General features: G+C 36.8%; 2 protein-coding genes across 5 annotated transcripts; one reads left to right on the forward strand and one right to left on the reverse strand.

The window, feature by feature from the left end:
• Positions 1 to 79: 79 nt before the first annotated feature.
• tdg.2 (thymine DNA glycosylase, tandem duplicate 2) lies at positions 80 to 10,415 on the reverse strand. Of its 4 annotated transcripts, none has more exons than XM_046850081.1 (11): positions 10,137 to 10,415; positions 9,449 to 9,521; positions 7,291 to 7,469; positions 5,867 to 6,060; positions 5,627 to 5,696; positions 5,397 to 5,532; positions 4,482 to 4,564; positions 4,303 to 4,397; positions 4,039 to 4,210; positions 3,824 to 3,934; positions 80 to 1,047 (listed from the first exon to the last, which is right to left on the reverse strand). In XM_046850081.1, exons 1-11 carry the CDS (start codon positions 10,147 to 10,149, stop codon positions 896 to 898), a joined length of 1,278 nt encoding a protein of 425 aa, XP_046706037.1. In that variant the 5' UTR covers positions 10,150 to 10,415; the 3' UTR covers positions 80 to 895. The 4 variants fall into 4 exon arrangements, with proteins under 4 accessions (XP_046706037.1, XP_046706036.1, XP_046706038.1 ...); XM_046850080.1 differs by having other exon boundaries at positions 9,449 to 10,032; XM_046850082.1 differs by lacking the exon at positions 9,449 to 9,521.
• Positions 10,416 to 10,715: 300 nt separating this feature from the next.
• On the forward strand, positions 10,716 to 12,314 carry c5h12orf73 (chromosome 5 C12orf73 homolog). Its single transcript, XM_046849809.1, has 4 exons — positions 10,716 to 10,800; positions 10,898 to 11,013; positions 11,602 to 11,732; positions 12,052 to 12,314. The coding sequence occupies exons 3-4, from the start codon at positions 11,625 to 11,627 to the stop codon at positions 12,142 to 12,144; spliced, it is 201 nt and encodes a 66-aa protein (XP_046705765.1). The 5' UTR covers positions 10,716 to 10,800; positions 10,898 to 11,013; positions 11,602 to 11,624; the 3' UTR covers positions 12,145 to 12,314.
• Positions 12,315 to 15,291: the final 2,977 nt, after the last annotated feature.

Consider the following 15,291-nt stretch of genomic DNA (forward strand, 5'->3'; position numbering starts at 1 on the left):
TAATTTACAGATATATTAATTCAAGTATTTAATGGTCAAATAAGTACTGAGTGGCACAAAACACTCAAACACAAAAGAATGGGAGAGTTTTTTTTTTTTTAATCCATCATTTCCAACAGTCCAGTCGTGAGTATTATTTATTTCTCCATATGTGTTTTACAAAAAGTCATGATACTAAATCACACTAAAGTAATTACACCATAAATATAAAAACCTAGCTTGATGCGCATCTGTACATGTAATACACCCTGCAACAAATTCCCAGAGCATTTACATCAAATGTAAGTTGTAGCAGTAAAGAACATTAAATACAATCAGTATATAAAAACAGAAAGGTGGAACAGAATGGGTCATCAAAAACATCAGTCCTAGACGATGTGGTGTGAACTGCTCCTTTTGAAATCGTGAATCCCTTTTACACGGCTTGTGCAAACATTCCAAGATAACACAGTGCAAGAGCATAAATACCCTTCAGTTGAGGTCATAAATAAACACTAATAACTATGATTTAGTGTCAAATATCATGCAAGTAAACCAACCCATACATCAAGCATGACCTCAGCTTAGTAAACAGGGGTAAAATATACATACCTTTATTTTTAAAAAAAAGCAACAAAAAATGAAGTACATCACAGTCTTGAGTACTGCATCCTGACAGTAGAAAAAAAATAGCAGCATTCTTTACATAATGCTGCTTTCAAGTAAAATCCATCACTTCTGCATACGAAGGTCCATAATACAAAAACAAAGAGCAAAATTAAAAGGGGAAAAAAACAACACTGGATTTGGAATACATCATCCACACATGATCTACTAGTTCTACAAAACACAATAAATAGAAACACATGACTAAAAAGTCAGGCAGCTACTGTAAGAAAAACAAAGATTTAAATTGTTATTCCTTGTAGTTTCGAAAAGTATTCGATTGTGACGACTCATTGCCGCTAAAGAACCGAATGTCTGGAATCTGGTCTGTAAACGGCTGCATGGTCCACTGGTCAAACTTGGCCTGTCCCATAGCTGATGATTGTTCTGGATGTGTAGCACCTGTAAAGACAAGAAAAAAGTAGAATTAAGGCAGCATTGTGGCTTATCACACACATCCCTCACACCCACACTTCAACTCTCCTTCTGTCTGGAAAAAGTATCAATGCATCCAGGCCCTCCTGTCCAGACTAGGTAACAGTTTCTTTCCACAAGCCATTTGACTACTCAATACAAAGGGAATTGACTGAGACAGACACACACACACACACACACACACTGACACACACACACACTGACACACACACACACCCATTAACTGTTTGCACAAAATTGCTGTTTGCACAAAACATTCACTGTTTACATGTACAACAGTATTTATTTGTATACAGGCAAATCATTCGCACTCAAAAGCAAACTTGCATTTGAAATTGCATCTCAAATCTACTGTACTAGTCAGTGGTACAGTGTCAATGGGTCTCACTGTCTCGTCCTATTTTGCACTAAACGTGGCTCGTGTGCAGTTTAAAAAGTGTTCTAGTTAATTTTGTGGGTTTTTTGTTAATTTTCAAAGCACCTGGGTCCTAGAGAAACGATCCTTAATCTAAGTAGTGCGAATACAGTTAACTGACACTGTAGTATGTGACATAAATGCATGCAACTGGGACTGAATTACATTTGGACACAAGTGTAAAGTTTTTTATGTAGCATCATCTGCAATATTGTATTTATTTAAATAAGTAAAAAAAAAAATTCTCTCTCCCCTACTAATGTAACACAATAATTTCCCTCACGGGATCAATAAAGTAAAAGTCAAAGTCGATGTCTAAGTGCTTTACCTATCTGTTTATTGTACATGCATGAAAATATTGGCACACCCAAGGGTTAAGTATTGGTAAGAGGACCAGCAGTGGCAGATTGGTGGTGCGTCAGCTATATATGGTTGAAATGACAATAAAAAGCTTCTTGATTTAAGAAAGTCCAACATCCTATCCAATGAGCTACCATTTAAAAAAATACTGAAAAGTGTGTATTGTGTGTAGCATTGTGTATACTCTTCACTAAACCGAGAAGTGTGTAGAAGTGTGTATACACTCACTAACCTAGGAAGGTCAGTGGTTGAGACATTGGACTCTGGATCAGAAGGTCATAGGTTCAAATCCCAGCACCACCAAGCTGCTACTGCTAGGCCCTCGAGCAAGGGCCTAAGAGCTTAATCCTCAACTGCTCAGTTGTAAGTTGCTCTGGATAAGGGTGTAAATGTGACCTTAAATAGTTCATGCTGTGCATGCCATTTCTTTTTACTACACTGTAAGAAAGCATGTGACCTGCACTCCAACTGGAATTTGTCTTATAAGTGTATAGCAACTTGCTTCAGACTTTTAAGAGTTTAAAAAAATGAGATGGAAAGGAAGCCAGAATATATTTCCAGGCTCGTGAGTATGAATTGCAATTGGTCCAATCATGAAATTGTGCTTGTACAAGTTGTGAATTATGTGTAAAGTCTGAAATATTAGTCTTATATCAATTTACATTTAAATTATTTAGTGATTTAACCAATTCTAAGAGAAATTTGAATTGTGCTGGCTTACTCCTACATCCTATACTTTGGTCAGAACTGAATAAATGATTGCATTATTTATTTATTTCCTTTAGATTCTCCCAAAACCAATTTCATACTCGATTTAATGTAACACAAGCAAACAAAAATTTGGTGGGGCAAGTAAAAAAAAAAAATATATATATATATATATATATATATATATATATATATATATATATATATATATATATATTTACATTTATGGCATTTTGGCAGATGTAATTATCCAGAACAACTTACAATTATTTTATATACTGTAGTTACAATTACATACATTATATGTATATCTTCTTTTTCTTCTTTAGACTTTTCCCATTGGGGGTCACCACAGTCTGTCGTTCCTACTGCACACTTCACTGCTGTCACTGTCCTCATACATGTCCTGCACCACATACTACACCTCACATACTTCTCTGACACACCTGACTTCCTTATACAATCGCACAACTCTCATCATTACTTCCACTACTCTTTCCCATAACTTCATGGTGTGACTGATCAACTTAATTCCCCTGTAGTTACTGCAGGTCTGCACATCTCCCTTATCCTTAAAGATCGGTATCAGCACACTCCTCCCCCATTTCTCAGGCATCCTCTCACCTTCCAAAATCGTGTTAAAAAATCTGGTTAAAAACTCCTCTGCCATCTCTCCTTAACATCTCCATGCTTCTACCGGTATGTCATCTGATCCAACCGACTTTCCAATTTCCAATTTTTAATCGCTGCTCTCACTTCCTCCTTACTAATCCTTTCCACTTCCTGCTTCACCATCTCCACATCATCCAACCTTCTCTCTCTCTATCATTTTCCTCGTTCATCAGCTGCTCAAATACTCCCTCCATCTTCTCAAAACACTCTCCTCACTAGTCAACACATTTCCATCTCCATCCTTTATTGCTCTAACTTGCAGCACATCCTTTCCAGCTCGGTCCCTCTGCCTGGCCAATCGGTACAAATCCTTTTCTCCTTCTTTAGTGTCCAACTTATAATTACAATTATAATATAGGTTTTTTTTTAAACAACTAAAAAGTTGGGGGTTAAAAACATTGCTCAAGGGTCCAGTATGGCAACTTAGTGAGGCTGGAATTTGAACTCACAACCTTACGATTAGACATCCAACACCTTAACCATTTAGCTATTCCCTTTAAACACCACTATAAAATTAATTTTGTATCATATTTGATATTTGGTGGCCTGCAGCATTAAAGGGGAGCGTAAAGAGACATCGAAAACCACCTTGTTCATTAGCAGGATAGAAGCTGCATGTCTGTTGTGTCGCATTAGAAGAGGTTTCCTCATAGCCAGGGTCAAGCTGCTCTTCTTTGATGGCCTTCCTTTTGGCATCCTCTATAAACGAGAACATGAGGAATATAAAACATCTCTAAATAACCCAAACAAGAAGGTTGAGATTCCCATTTCTCAAGTTCCCAATCTATGTGATCCTTAGTTACCTTTAGCCAACACCAAATCAAACGAGTACTGTGTCTCCTGAATCTCCTGGTTCTGCACCACACACTTCAGCTGGTCCCGTAGTTCCTTCAGCTTAATATAGAAGTGAACTTTGTCCTGAGCTCGTGGGAACTGAGCACAGCGTGGGCTGGATGAAGGCATCAGGTAGCAAAACTGTGAAGAAAACCTCAGCTCAATAAACACCTTGGACACATAGGAGTAAAAGATACTGATCATTTGCATGAACGAATCGCAGAGGTTCATACCGTTTCTGTCTCGGGAACTTTGTAGGGCTGCAGTCCAAATTCCAGGTTCTTGGCTTTCACGCCGAAAATCTCTTTACAGAACGTTTCATAAATACCTGAAATACAATAATGAGGTTTTTCACATGTACGGTAAGGAGACAAATGTTCAAGGGAAGTATTTAAAGTGCACATGACATTACATTTCCCATTGAAGGCTGCGATTCGTGGCTGGTATTTTTGTAGCTTTTCCAGAAGTTGTTTGCCTCCTTCTCGAATCTCTTTACTAGAAGAAAAAATAAATAAAAAATTTTAAACAGTGCATAGCTGCTTTCCCCCTTAAATTATTAATCTTTTTACATACTAATATATTAAATAAATATGATATAAGGAATATAATTGGGCTGCAATAGCAAAATAATCACTGACAGAGTGATGTAATGTGGCACACTGCAACAGGAAGCGGCACACACATGTCGAGGTGTTTTAATCCTCTTATAGCACAGCAATATTTTAGTGATTAAACATAATATGCAGCTTGTGTTATTGAGTCTTTCAAAACTGTAAAATAAATAAATAAATACTACAGAAACTATATTAGAACAAGGACATTAATTTACAGCAATGTTTAAAAGTTAAGATTCTACAGAAAACATTTACTTTAAGTTATAGTCATTTAAGGTGGTTCTATAATTCTATAAATCTAAAATTATAGGGAGTAATTATTTTTTCACAAATGTGGTCTAAAGATTGGTTTACGGAGTTCATTTTGTGACAAGATGACTACAAGTTGAAATCTGCTGAGTTTTGATTTGTAGAAGTTTGGTGTGGACCACACCATTGCTATTTAGACCCTTATAAATGAAAAAACCAACCAAATTAGAGGAGGGTGTATTTTCTTTTTCCCCATGAACGTAAATCTACGACAGAAAATGGATCAACACTTTTTGACCAATCAGAATTGTTAAAATTCAATAGATTGGGCCTCAGAAAAAACTACACCACCACAAAAACTACTGGTTATATAAGTTGGTGGACATCAGAAAATTACGAAATGCTTAAAAAGACTTTTTAAGGCCTAACATTTTTATTTTATGTTTTTTGAAAACATTCCTTACTTTGAGAGGTCTTTGCTTCCAGGGGTGGTCCTCTCGACCATGTTTGTAAATCCGATGCCGTATTTTTCTGGAAGACTCTGATCATGCATGTAGTTCAGCTGCTCATCCGTAAGCCCCGATAAGAACAGGCACTTCCCTGTAAGACACATACAAACTAATTAGAAATGTTCAATAGTTAATAAAGTAAAATAAATAAATAAAAATCGCCATAAGAAGAAGAAATGACATACAAAAATGGTTTCCTGGATTTGGGTAATGTCGTCCTTTATAGGCTGACATCAATCCGGGGTTGATACCAATCTGCAAAATGAGTACACATGGTCGAATTAAACCCATAAATCCACAGTACTGAATAAACAATACCAAATATACATACAATTCAGTTCAATTTTAACCGTATACATTGTCACAAAGCAGTACATTGAAAATTGATGTTTAGAACATTTATGTGTAAACCTTTAAACACTCACGATCAGAATGTCCAGATTGTAGGTGATGACATCTGGCAGTTTTTTGGCCATGACCTCTTCCACGGACATGCCATTAAATCTGTCCAGAGTTCTTTTGGCTTTTTTCACAGTGACTTCTGTGTCGGTTTGGTCATTTTTCCCCTGCTTGGGAGGTCTTCCACGCTTCTTTCCTTTCTCAGTGGTTGATGGAAGAGCTACAAAAGAAAGAGCTGTTAAGGAAAGATTTTAATGCAAAGAAAGGCTTAAAACAAATGACCGGCTGCCAGCACCCAAAGCAGGATGCTTGTTTTAGGATGCTTCTATGGTCTAGATCAGTGGTCTAGACCCCGGGCCGCTGACCGGCACCGGTCCGTGGGTCAACTGGTACCGGGCCGCACACATTACATCCGTTTTATTTATTATCTGATTCTGAACGATGTTTTATTTTGAAAATGGATTCTCTCCGCCACATATGTCTATGACTCACTCTTGATGCAGGTCATGATGAATCGGTCACATGTTTTACCAACATCCGCTACCTTCTTAAAGGGGCTGCTTCGGCCGGGAACACTTAATACATTACTGCTAAATTTAAATTAAAGCTAGCAAAATTAAAAAACAACACAGTGTATTCACGTTTATTATTATATTTAGAAAATACCAGTCGTATCATTTTATGTTGTTGTATTTATCCACCACACCTTAAAGGCAGGTCCGTGAAAATATTGTCTGACATTAAACCGGTCCGTGGCACAAAAAAGGTTGGGGACCGCTGATCTATAAGATGCAATACCAGTAAATAAATGTAATTAAATTGCCTTAATGGCTGCCCTTTAAAAAAAAAAAACATGATGTGGTGCCCTGTAGGGTGTCATTTCGTGGGAGAATGCATGATACAATGCTGGATAGGTTTCCTTTACATGCAAAAATGCAAGACACAATGCCCTATAGACTTCTTTATATACAAGATAACAAGATGCCCTTCTGGCTTTGCTTTATGCGGAGAACCAAAATGCTCTGCCTTACAGGCACTACAACATGCTTGGAAACGAGATGGTTTCAGGCTCCTTACATTTGAGAAAACAGATCTTACATGCAAAGAAATAACATGTTGTGCCATATAGACACTTTGGTGTATGGACTCTCTACATTTGAGAAAATTAAATGCCATGCCCTACAAGCTCCCTTACATGTAGAAAAATGAGATGCAGTGCCATAAAGGCTCCGTTACATGCAGAATTATAAGTCGCATTGCCCTCTGAGTACAAAAATGAAAATTTCCCCATTGGTGTTTCTTAAAATAAATTTTAAAATGCCCTTCTGGTGCCTCTGCTTTTTCTCCACTGCATGCAAGCAATACTTTTTATTATTCTTTTGCCCCTGTGCCTCAGGCAGCCTGCATGCACCCTTGGCATCACCTGCAAAGGCTGTGGGATGGTCAGTACCTGGAGGCTGGACAGGAAGCTGATGATGATGACTGATCTCTGGATCTGGATCGTTATGGTCTGAAAATTCATTCAGGGTGCTATACTCTCCGACATCCTGCTCGTAATGAGAAACATTAACCATCTGGCTGTACTGAGAACCTGGTGCTGGTTCAAACTGCTGATGTGTACAATGATACCTGGAATATGCAAAAAGAAGATGAATGCCAATAGGAATTATTCATTAAGCCATCAATCATGCCTGATTTATCACGGCTGTACCACGACTCCTAAATAATTCTACGTTCTTACAGTCAAACAAATACTGTAAAGTGTGCATGATCTTGCTCATGTAGATTGGCATAAAAGAAATCTGCATCTCCTCCATGTTTAAGGTCTAAATCATTTTTTTTTTCAATTTTCGATTAAATCATTTAAAAATGCTACAAATAAGACAAGACATATCTTCATTAATCTCAAAGATAATAAATATATACAATATTTAAATGTAAGATTTATTCACCGCAAATTTTACTGTTTTAATGTAAGCTTATATAAGTTTATATTATTTATTTATCTACCTTCTTTAGTTTTTGGTTTATTTTCCCTCATTTTATTCCCTCATGCCGGACCATCATGTAAGGCATTTCACTGCATGTCGTACTCTGTATGTATGCGTATATGACAAATAAAATTTGATTTGTGTAATCCATCGAAATGTTCACAATTTGGATTTAAATCACAGCGCTGTTGAATTCAACGTTCAAATCTCCCTGAATGTATTGAATCTCTCTCCATAACTGCATCCCTACAATACTGGCAGCTGCCAGGTAAAGGTTACATTATTTTATATAACTGTTTCTAAACAACTTACACAGAGACGTGTACAGACTCTACAGAAGCATCATATGTTGTTAATCACTTGAAGGAGTTTCCAGTGTCAGCGCTTTTGAAACGGTTAGTGCTTTTCAAACATGACAAGCTATCTTTTTTTCACTTTATTAACTTAGAGAACAAACTGATCAAAAGTTATACAATTTTAAAGTAATCAAAAACTATAAATGGATACAAATATCACTATGCCGTTCTTTTTGAATACAAATGTTTTTTTGGCATACTGCTGTGGTACAAGCAGAGTAAATCATTACTGGATACTGCAAAATAATCAACTTCAAGGTGGTAAAAATAACTGACAAAACTGGTCTGAAAGACAAAAGCGATGCTGCATTAGGTACAGCACCTGTCAAAAGTTTGGAACACCTAGTCTTCTAATGAGACACATGAACAATCCTTTTGTTTATATGAAAGAAACTAGGCAAGAGGAAAAAAACACAAGAATTGGACAGTAAATGACTAGAAGAAAGTTCAGTGGACAGGTGAGTCTAAATTGGACATTTTTTGTCTCTAAAAGGAGAACTTGTGTAAGAACGAGAGATGATGTTATCAGACTGCCTCACCCCCACAGTCAAACATGGAGGTGGAGGCTTATTGGTTTGGGGTTGTTTTGGAACAGGGAAGGTTGGAGACTTTTTTAAAGGAATACTGATCCAACATGGCTATTCCATACTTTAACAATATGCAAATTATAGATGCAATTTATAGAAACTGCATGGACTGGAACCATAGAACAAGACAATGACCTGAAACATATGTCCAAGATCTGCAAGTGTACTTTAGAGAGCAAACAGTTGTCTGGAGTGATATCTATCATTGGCCTGCCCAGTCACTGCACCTAAATCCTGTTGAACTGCTCTGGGAGGAAGTGGAGACAGTTTGAAGAATCAAATCGTCTGGATGCCAAGAGTGTGTAAAGTTATTCATTCTAAGAGAGGTTTTTTTTCAATGAAAATAAAGTTTGTTTATTTATTTGGTGAAAGTAAATCTTCATTGCATTAAATGACCTAGTTTGTTGAATAGAAACAAAAGGAACATGCATGTGTCACTCAAAACCAAGTGTTTCCCAAACTTTGACAGGCGAATGTGGGGACATTTCTAGACATTGTGTCACGTAGGAAAATGTTTCCCAGAATAAAAACAGATCATCCATCAAAAGATAAAACTAAACAGTAACAAACGGTTATGGTGGACATATTTGAAGAACATGAATACTTTCATTATCGTGATTTCTGTAGTAAATACTGTATTTTATTCTCTTTTTTTACATTATTTCTTTACTCACCAGTGCTGATATGAATCGATGTACTGCGTCTGAGACTCAAACTGCTTTTCGTCCATCTTAACTGCCGGATTTACTTTAATAGATTCATATTCACACAGTTGGCATAAACAGTTTTGCATTTTAAGGACCCATCACTGAACAGAACACCTCAACAATCATGAAACGGTAATGAATGGACAATCTGTGTCTCCTAGATGATGATGGGTTTCCTTTTGAGTCTGGTTCCTCTCAAGATTTCTCTCTGTAATCATCTCAGGGAGTTTTTCCTCGTCAGTTTTACCACTGGGGTTCCCCATTAGCAATATACTACACATAATTCAAGTTTTGTATCCTATTTACATGTGTAAAGCTGCTTTTTTGACAATGTCCATTGTTAAAAGTGCTGTACAAATAAACATTGAATATTTAGATGTTACTGCCTGGTCGTGGCCTTTCTCAATTAATATAAAGAACAGAATGGAAGCTTATATTCTTGAGAAAATATCCTGTTTCTAGACTGAAGCATCATTTTGCTCTGAGATGCTCAGAGAATCCAGTCCACCAGGGGCCATTTCCAGCTCTAATCTGTAAGGTGTTAATATGACCTGTAAGGAACCGGAAGTCAGCCGAAGAGCCTCACAATAAAACCCAAAAGGTTCACATTCCTTATAACCAGACTCAAACTAAAGGAAATTCAAGACACACTCACCTGCCGGATACATTAATGAATCCCTCTGTTGCTGAAAATAAGTAAATATTGATATATTTTAAATGCTGAAAGCAAAAGTTTCAGCTTGTCTACACCAACACAGCATCTCTACAACCCGAACACAAAGCCGGACTGAGTATATTTGAAAATAAAAGTCATTACGAGAACGACACATCCAAACCAGCTCATATTATTAATTATGTATTTTATTGGATATGGCCGCTAAACTGTATAAATACCTAAAGAATTATATTTACAACACAATTAACGTTTATTATTGTAAAACTGTTACTAGCAAAAACTAAGTCATGTAAAATAGGGGGATTCGAAGTCGACGTACACCATATTTGGTTTGTTGTGTATGTTATGTTCGCATGTTAATTAATCAAAATGAAATACTTAGACAAGGAATGAAACTGGGAACGTTACGCATCATTTGGGCATTGGTTAAAAATAAAATTAAACCCGTTAAGTCTTTACCACCCCTAAACCTTGCTTTACAATGGACTCGACCGTTTTGTATATTGCGGAAACGAGGACGGTATGCGATTTGGGACAAAAAGAACACGTGTACAACTGTGCGTTTCGTGAACAAATTTGGTGCCGGTTAAATTGCAAAATGTCGGTTCGGATGAAACACAAATCACGAAGGAGTTGATGATCAGTAAAATTCAGTTTTATTGTTTTTGTGATATTTGATAAATATGATTTAAATACGTCAAATATTTGACAGATGTTAAAACCTAAGCTTTCACCTTCAGACCGGTAGGCGGCAGTAAAGCACCACAAATATTGCGCTACAACCTCTAAACAGAGCAGATAAAGGAGAAGGAAGACATGTCCACTTTTCGTGTTTAATATAATTTACTTGTCAAAGGTTTGTGTGTTCTTTTTTATCTTGATATGTAAATATAATGTTTTATATACAATTAAAAACGCTGGCTATAAACACGGCTCGTTAATACTCATAATTAATCATAACTGTTAACCCGTTCGATGTCACGTTACATACATCTTGTACTGAGTCGACTCTTTTTGCAAGTGAATCTTAACAGCCGGCTCAATTTATTTAAAACTTTTAACAATTGGAAACATGAATACAAGAAAAAACATGAATAAAAATGTTATTTTATTTAATATAGATTTTCTAAAATGTATTGAAAAAGTAATGTTATTTTCTTGAAAACGTGGTTTGGATCAGTGAACCGAAAGAGTCGACTCATTAGTTAACTTGATATGACTCATTAATAAAGTTTAACACTACAAGGTAAAGATTTCCCGATGTTGTTTTTTTTTGTAATGGATCATTTATAGTGGCTGACATTAACTTTTTTTGTTGTATGAGAAGTGTAAAGCGTGGATTATTGTATTCCTACAGCACATGTAAGTGGTGATTTTGAAAATGTCAAGGTTGTAAAACAAATAATCCTCCAGACAGCAATTATTCTCTCTTTGAACATTCAAGGTACAATAACAGCTGTTGTAAAGATGCCAGCAGGTGTGTCTTGGCCAAGGTACATGAAAATGTTTGTAGCCAGTGTGTTGTCCATGTTTGCTGGTGCAGAGGTCGTCCATCAGTATTACCGCCCTGATTTGGTAAGTAAGACATAATCTTTTTTTTTTTTTTTTGCATATGTAAGACCACATTTGATCTAAGAGCAGTTCTTGGTAGCTCAGTGATTTAAGCTCTGGTCGTAAGGTTGGGGGTTCAAGCCCCTGGATCGCCAAGCTGCCACTCTTGGGCCCTGGAGCAAGGCCCTTATCCTCTCTGTCCTCCCAAGGGATGCTGAATTATTGCTGACCTTGTGCCCTAACATCACTGGGATATGCAAAGAAAGAAATTCACTTTGCTGTGATGTATATATGACAAGAAAAAAACAACAACAACTTTCTTTTCTTTCTTTCTTCTTTACAGAGTATTCCAGAGGTTCCTCCAAAACCTGGAGAACTGCAGACAGAGCTACTGGGATTGAGGGCTCCTCTGAAGACGACCTCTGAAAAACAATGATGTCAATTCTCATATATAATTGTGTATATACGTGTAAACCAAATATAAAAATGCAAAAAGTGTTGTACCATGGAAATTGTGAAAGTCCATACTGTCAGAATAAAGAGATTTGTTTTATTTTGTTTTATAAACTAATAAAAAAAAGCCTTTTTGTTTATGTATAAACGAAATCTACATAAGAAATTCCTCTTCAATATAGCTGCCAAATATTGAGTTTTTGACTTATTCAGCAAATTTTTTAAACATACTGTTTCCACGACTGCTTTGTGATGGCTCCTACCCCATCATCATGACTGTAGATTTAATTTTTTGGCTTGGATGTTTTCTTGTGTATAAATGTCTCCACATGGTTCATTATAAATAGAACACCCGACTCTTTATCCAATCAGTTTATCGTCTTGCAGCAGCCAGTCTGTTGGGTCTGGGTTTAAGTTTGTGCTCATGATAGCTTGTGATTCTTGTTATTGGCTGACAGGAGGACCCTGATGTGGTGTTTTGAAGTAGTTGATCCTAGTTTTATATGCTGAGCGGTTTCAGATGCTTTTCTGCTTTTATATATATATATATATATATATATATATATATATATATATATATATATATATATATATATATATACCCCACCAAAAAATATTTTTGCGATGCGCACATCCAGCAATTAACCCTCTGGGGTCAACAAACGCGGCCGCGTGTTTTGTGTTTTTTTTTTTTCCTCAAACGAATTTGGATTACAGGTAGTCGTCGACTTACGAGCGTAACACGATTTTGTCGTAAGTAGAGTAGGCTATATGTACAGTGCTGTGAAATGATGACGAAAGCTGGTAAAAAAATAACGTACGCCACGGCTAGCGATTGTGGTCGTAAGTTGCATAGGTTGTAAGTCGATGACTACCTGTACTGTGAGTTTTGAGTTTGGATTCACTTGTAATGAACGTACATTTGCATAAAGCATTCATAGTTGCTAATGGCTATGTTGATTAGAGTTTTAAAAACTAGAAAAGTATTAATTTACAGAACATTTAGAACAGATAAGAATGTGTGGTTAATTGCTATTATTGACTTTTTACATGTCAAAGCCCATACTTCTGCTTAATTATTGAAGAATGTGTGTGTGTGTGTGTGTGTGTGTGTGTGTGTGTATACAGTGAGAAAAATAAGTATTTGAACACCCTGCTATTTTGCAAGTTCTCCCACTTAGAAATCATGGAGGGGTCTGAAATTGTCTTCGTAGGTGCATGTCCACTGTGAGAGACATAATCTAAAAAAAAAAAATCCAGAAATCACAATATATAATTTTTAAACTATTTATTGGTATGATACAGCTGCAAATAAGTATTTGAACACCTGTCTATCAGCTAGAATTCTGACCTTCAAAGACCTGTTATTCTGCCTTTAAAATGTCCACCTCCACTACATTTATTATCCTAAATTAGATGCACCTGTTTGAGGTCGTTAGCTGCATAAAGACACCTGTCCACCCTATACAATCAGTAAGAATCCAACTACTAACATGGCCAAGACACTAGAGACAAAATTGTACACCTCCACAAGGCTGGAAAGGGCTACGGGGAAATTGCCAAGCAGCTTGGTGAAAAAAGGTCCACTGTTGGAGCAATCGTTAGAAAATGGAAGAAGCTAAACATGATTGTCAATCTCCCTCGGACTGGGGCTCCATGCAAGATCTCACCTCGTGGGGTCTCAATGATCCTAAGGAAGGTGAGAAATCAGCCCAGAACTACATGGGAGGAGCTGGTCAATGACCTGAAAAGAGCTGGGACCACCGTTTCCAAGGTTACTGTTGGTAATACACTAAGACGTCATGGTTTGAAATCATGCATGGCACGGAAGGTTCCCCTGCTTAAACCAGCACATGTCCAGGCACGTCTTAAGTTTGCCAATGACCATTTGGATGATCCAGAGGAGTCATGGGAGAAAGTCATGTGGTCAGATGAGACCAAAATAGAACTTTTGGGTCATAATTCCACTCAACGTGTTTGGAGGAAGAAGAATGATGAGTACCATCCCAAGAACACCATCCCTACTGTGAAGCATGGGGGTGGTAGCATCATGCTTTGGGGGTGTTTTTCTGCACATGGGACAGGGCGACTGCACTGTATTAAGGAGAGGATGACCGGGCCATGTATTGAGAGATTTTGGGAACAACCTCCTTCCCTCAGTTAGAGCATTGAAGATGGGTCGAGGCTGGGTCTTCCAACATGACAATGACCAAGCACACAGCCAGGATAACCAAGGAGTGGCTCTGTAAGAAGCATATCAAGGTTCTGCCGTGGCCTAGCCAGTCTCCAGACCTAAACCCAATAGAGAATCTTTGGAGGGAGCTCAAACTCCGTGTTTCTCAGCGACAGGCCAGAAACCTGACTGATCTAGAGAAGATCTGTGTGGAGGAGTGGGCCAAAATCCCTCCTGCAGTGTGTGCAAACCTGGTGAAAAACTACAGGAAATGTTTGACCTCTGTAATTGCAAACAAAGGCTACTGTACCAAATATTAACATTGACTTTCTCAGGTGTTCAAATTCTTATTTGCAGCTGTATCATACAAATAAATAGTTTAAAAATCATACATTGTGATTTCTGGATTTTTTTTTAGATTATGTCTCTCACAGTGGACATGCACCTATGATGACAATTTCAGACCCCTTCATGATTTCTAAGTGGGAGAACTTGCAAAATAGCAGGGTGTTCAAATACTTATTTTCCTCACTGTATATATATATATATATATATATTTTTTTTTTTTGTCTTTTATATTAATGTAAATTGAAAGCCACTTGGAGTTTGTGTTTAGTTCAGTTGCACCGCTTAAAATAAAACTCGTTATGTTACGTTTCTTTCTGTTGTTTCAAAGATTAGAATAGTAGAATAGTAAATACCTGTTTGTATTAAATAAACACTCGTTTTTGCGTAGTAATCTTATATATTTTTTTTATTTTGTTTGCAATGTCCAAGAATGGTTTCAGATTTAAATGATTTTGTCTTTAATGTTAAAAAATAGGGCTATTTAATATACGATTTGTATTATATCAATAATTAAGTTAGATGTTTGTTTATGTTTAGACAGAATTTTGTGGAACAAAATGGAAAAGGGACAAAGTCAGGCACAGCAGCAATATATTCAAGTTTTCTTCA

This window comes from Silurus meridionalis, chromosome 5, assembly GCF_014805685.1.
Source record: "Silurus meridionalis isolate SWU-2019-XX chromosome 5, ASM1480568v1, whole genome shotgun sequence".
Taxonomy (NCBI): domain Eukaryota; kingdom Metazoa; phylum Chordata; class Actinopteri; order Siluriformes; family Siluridae; genus Silurus; species Silurus meridionalis.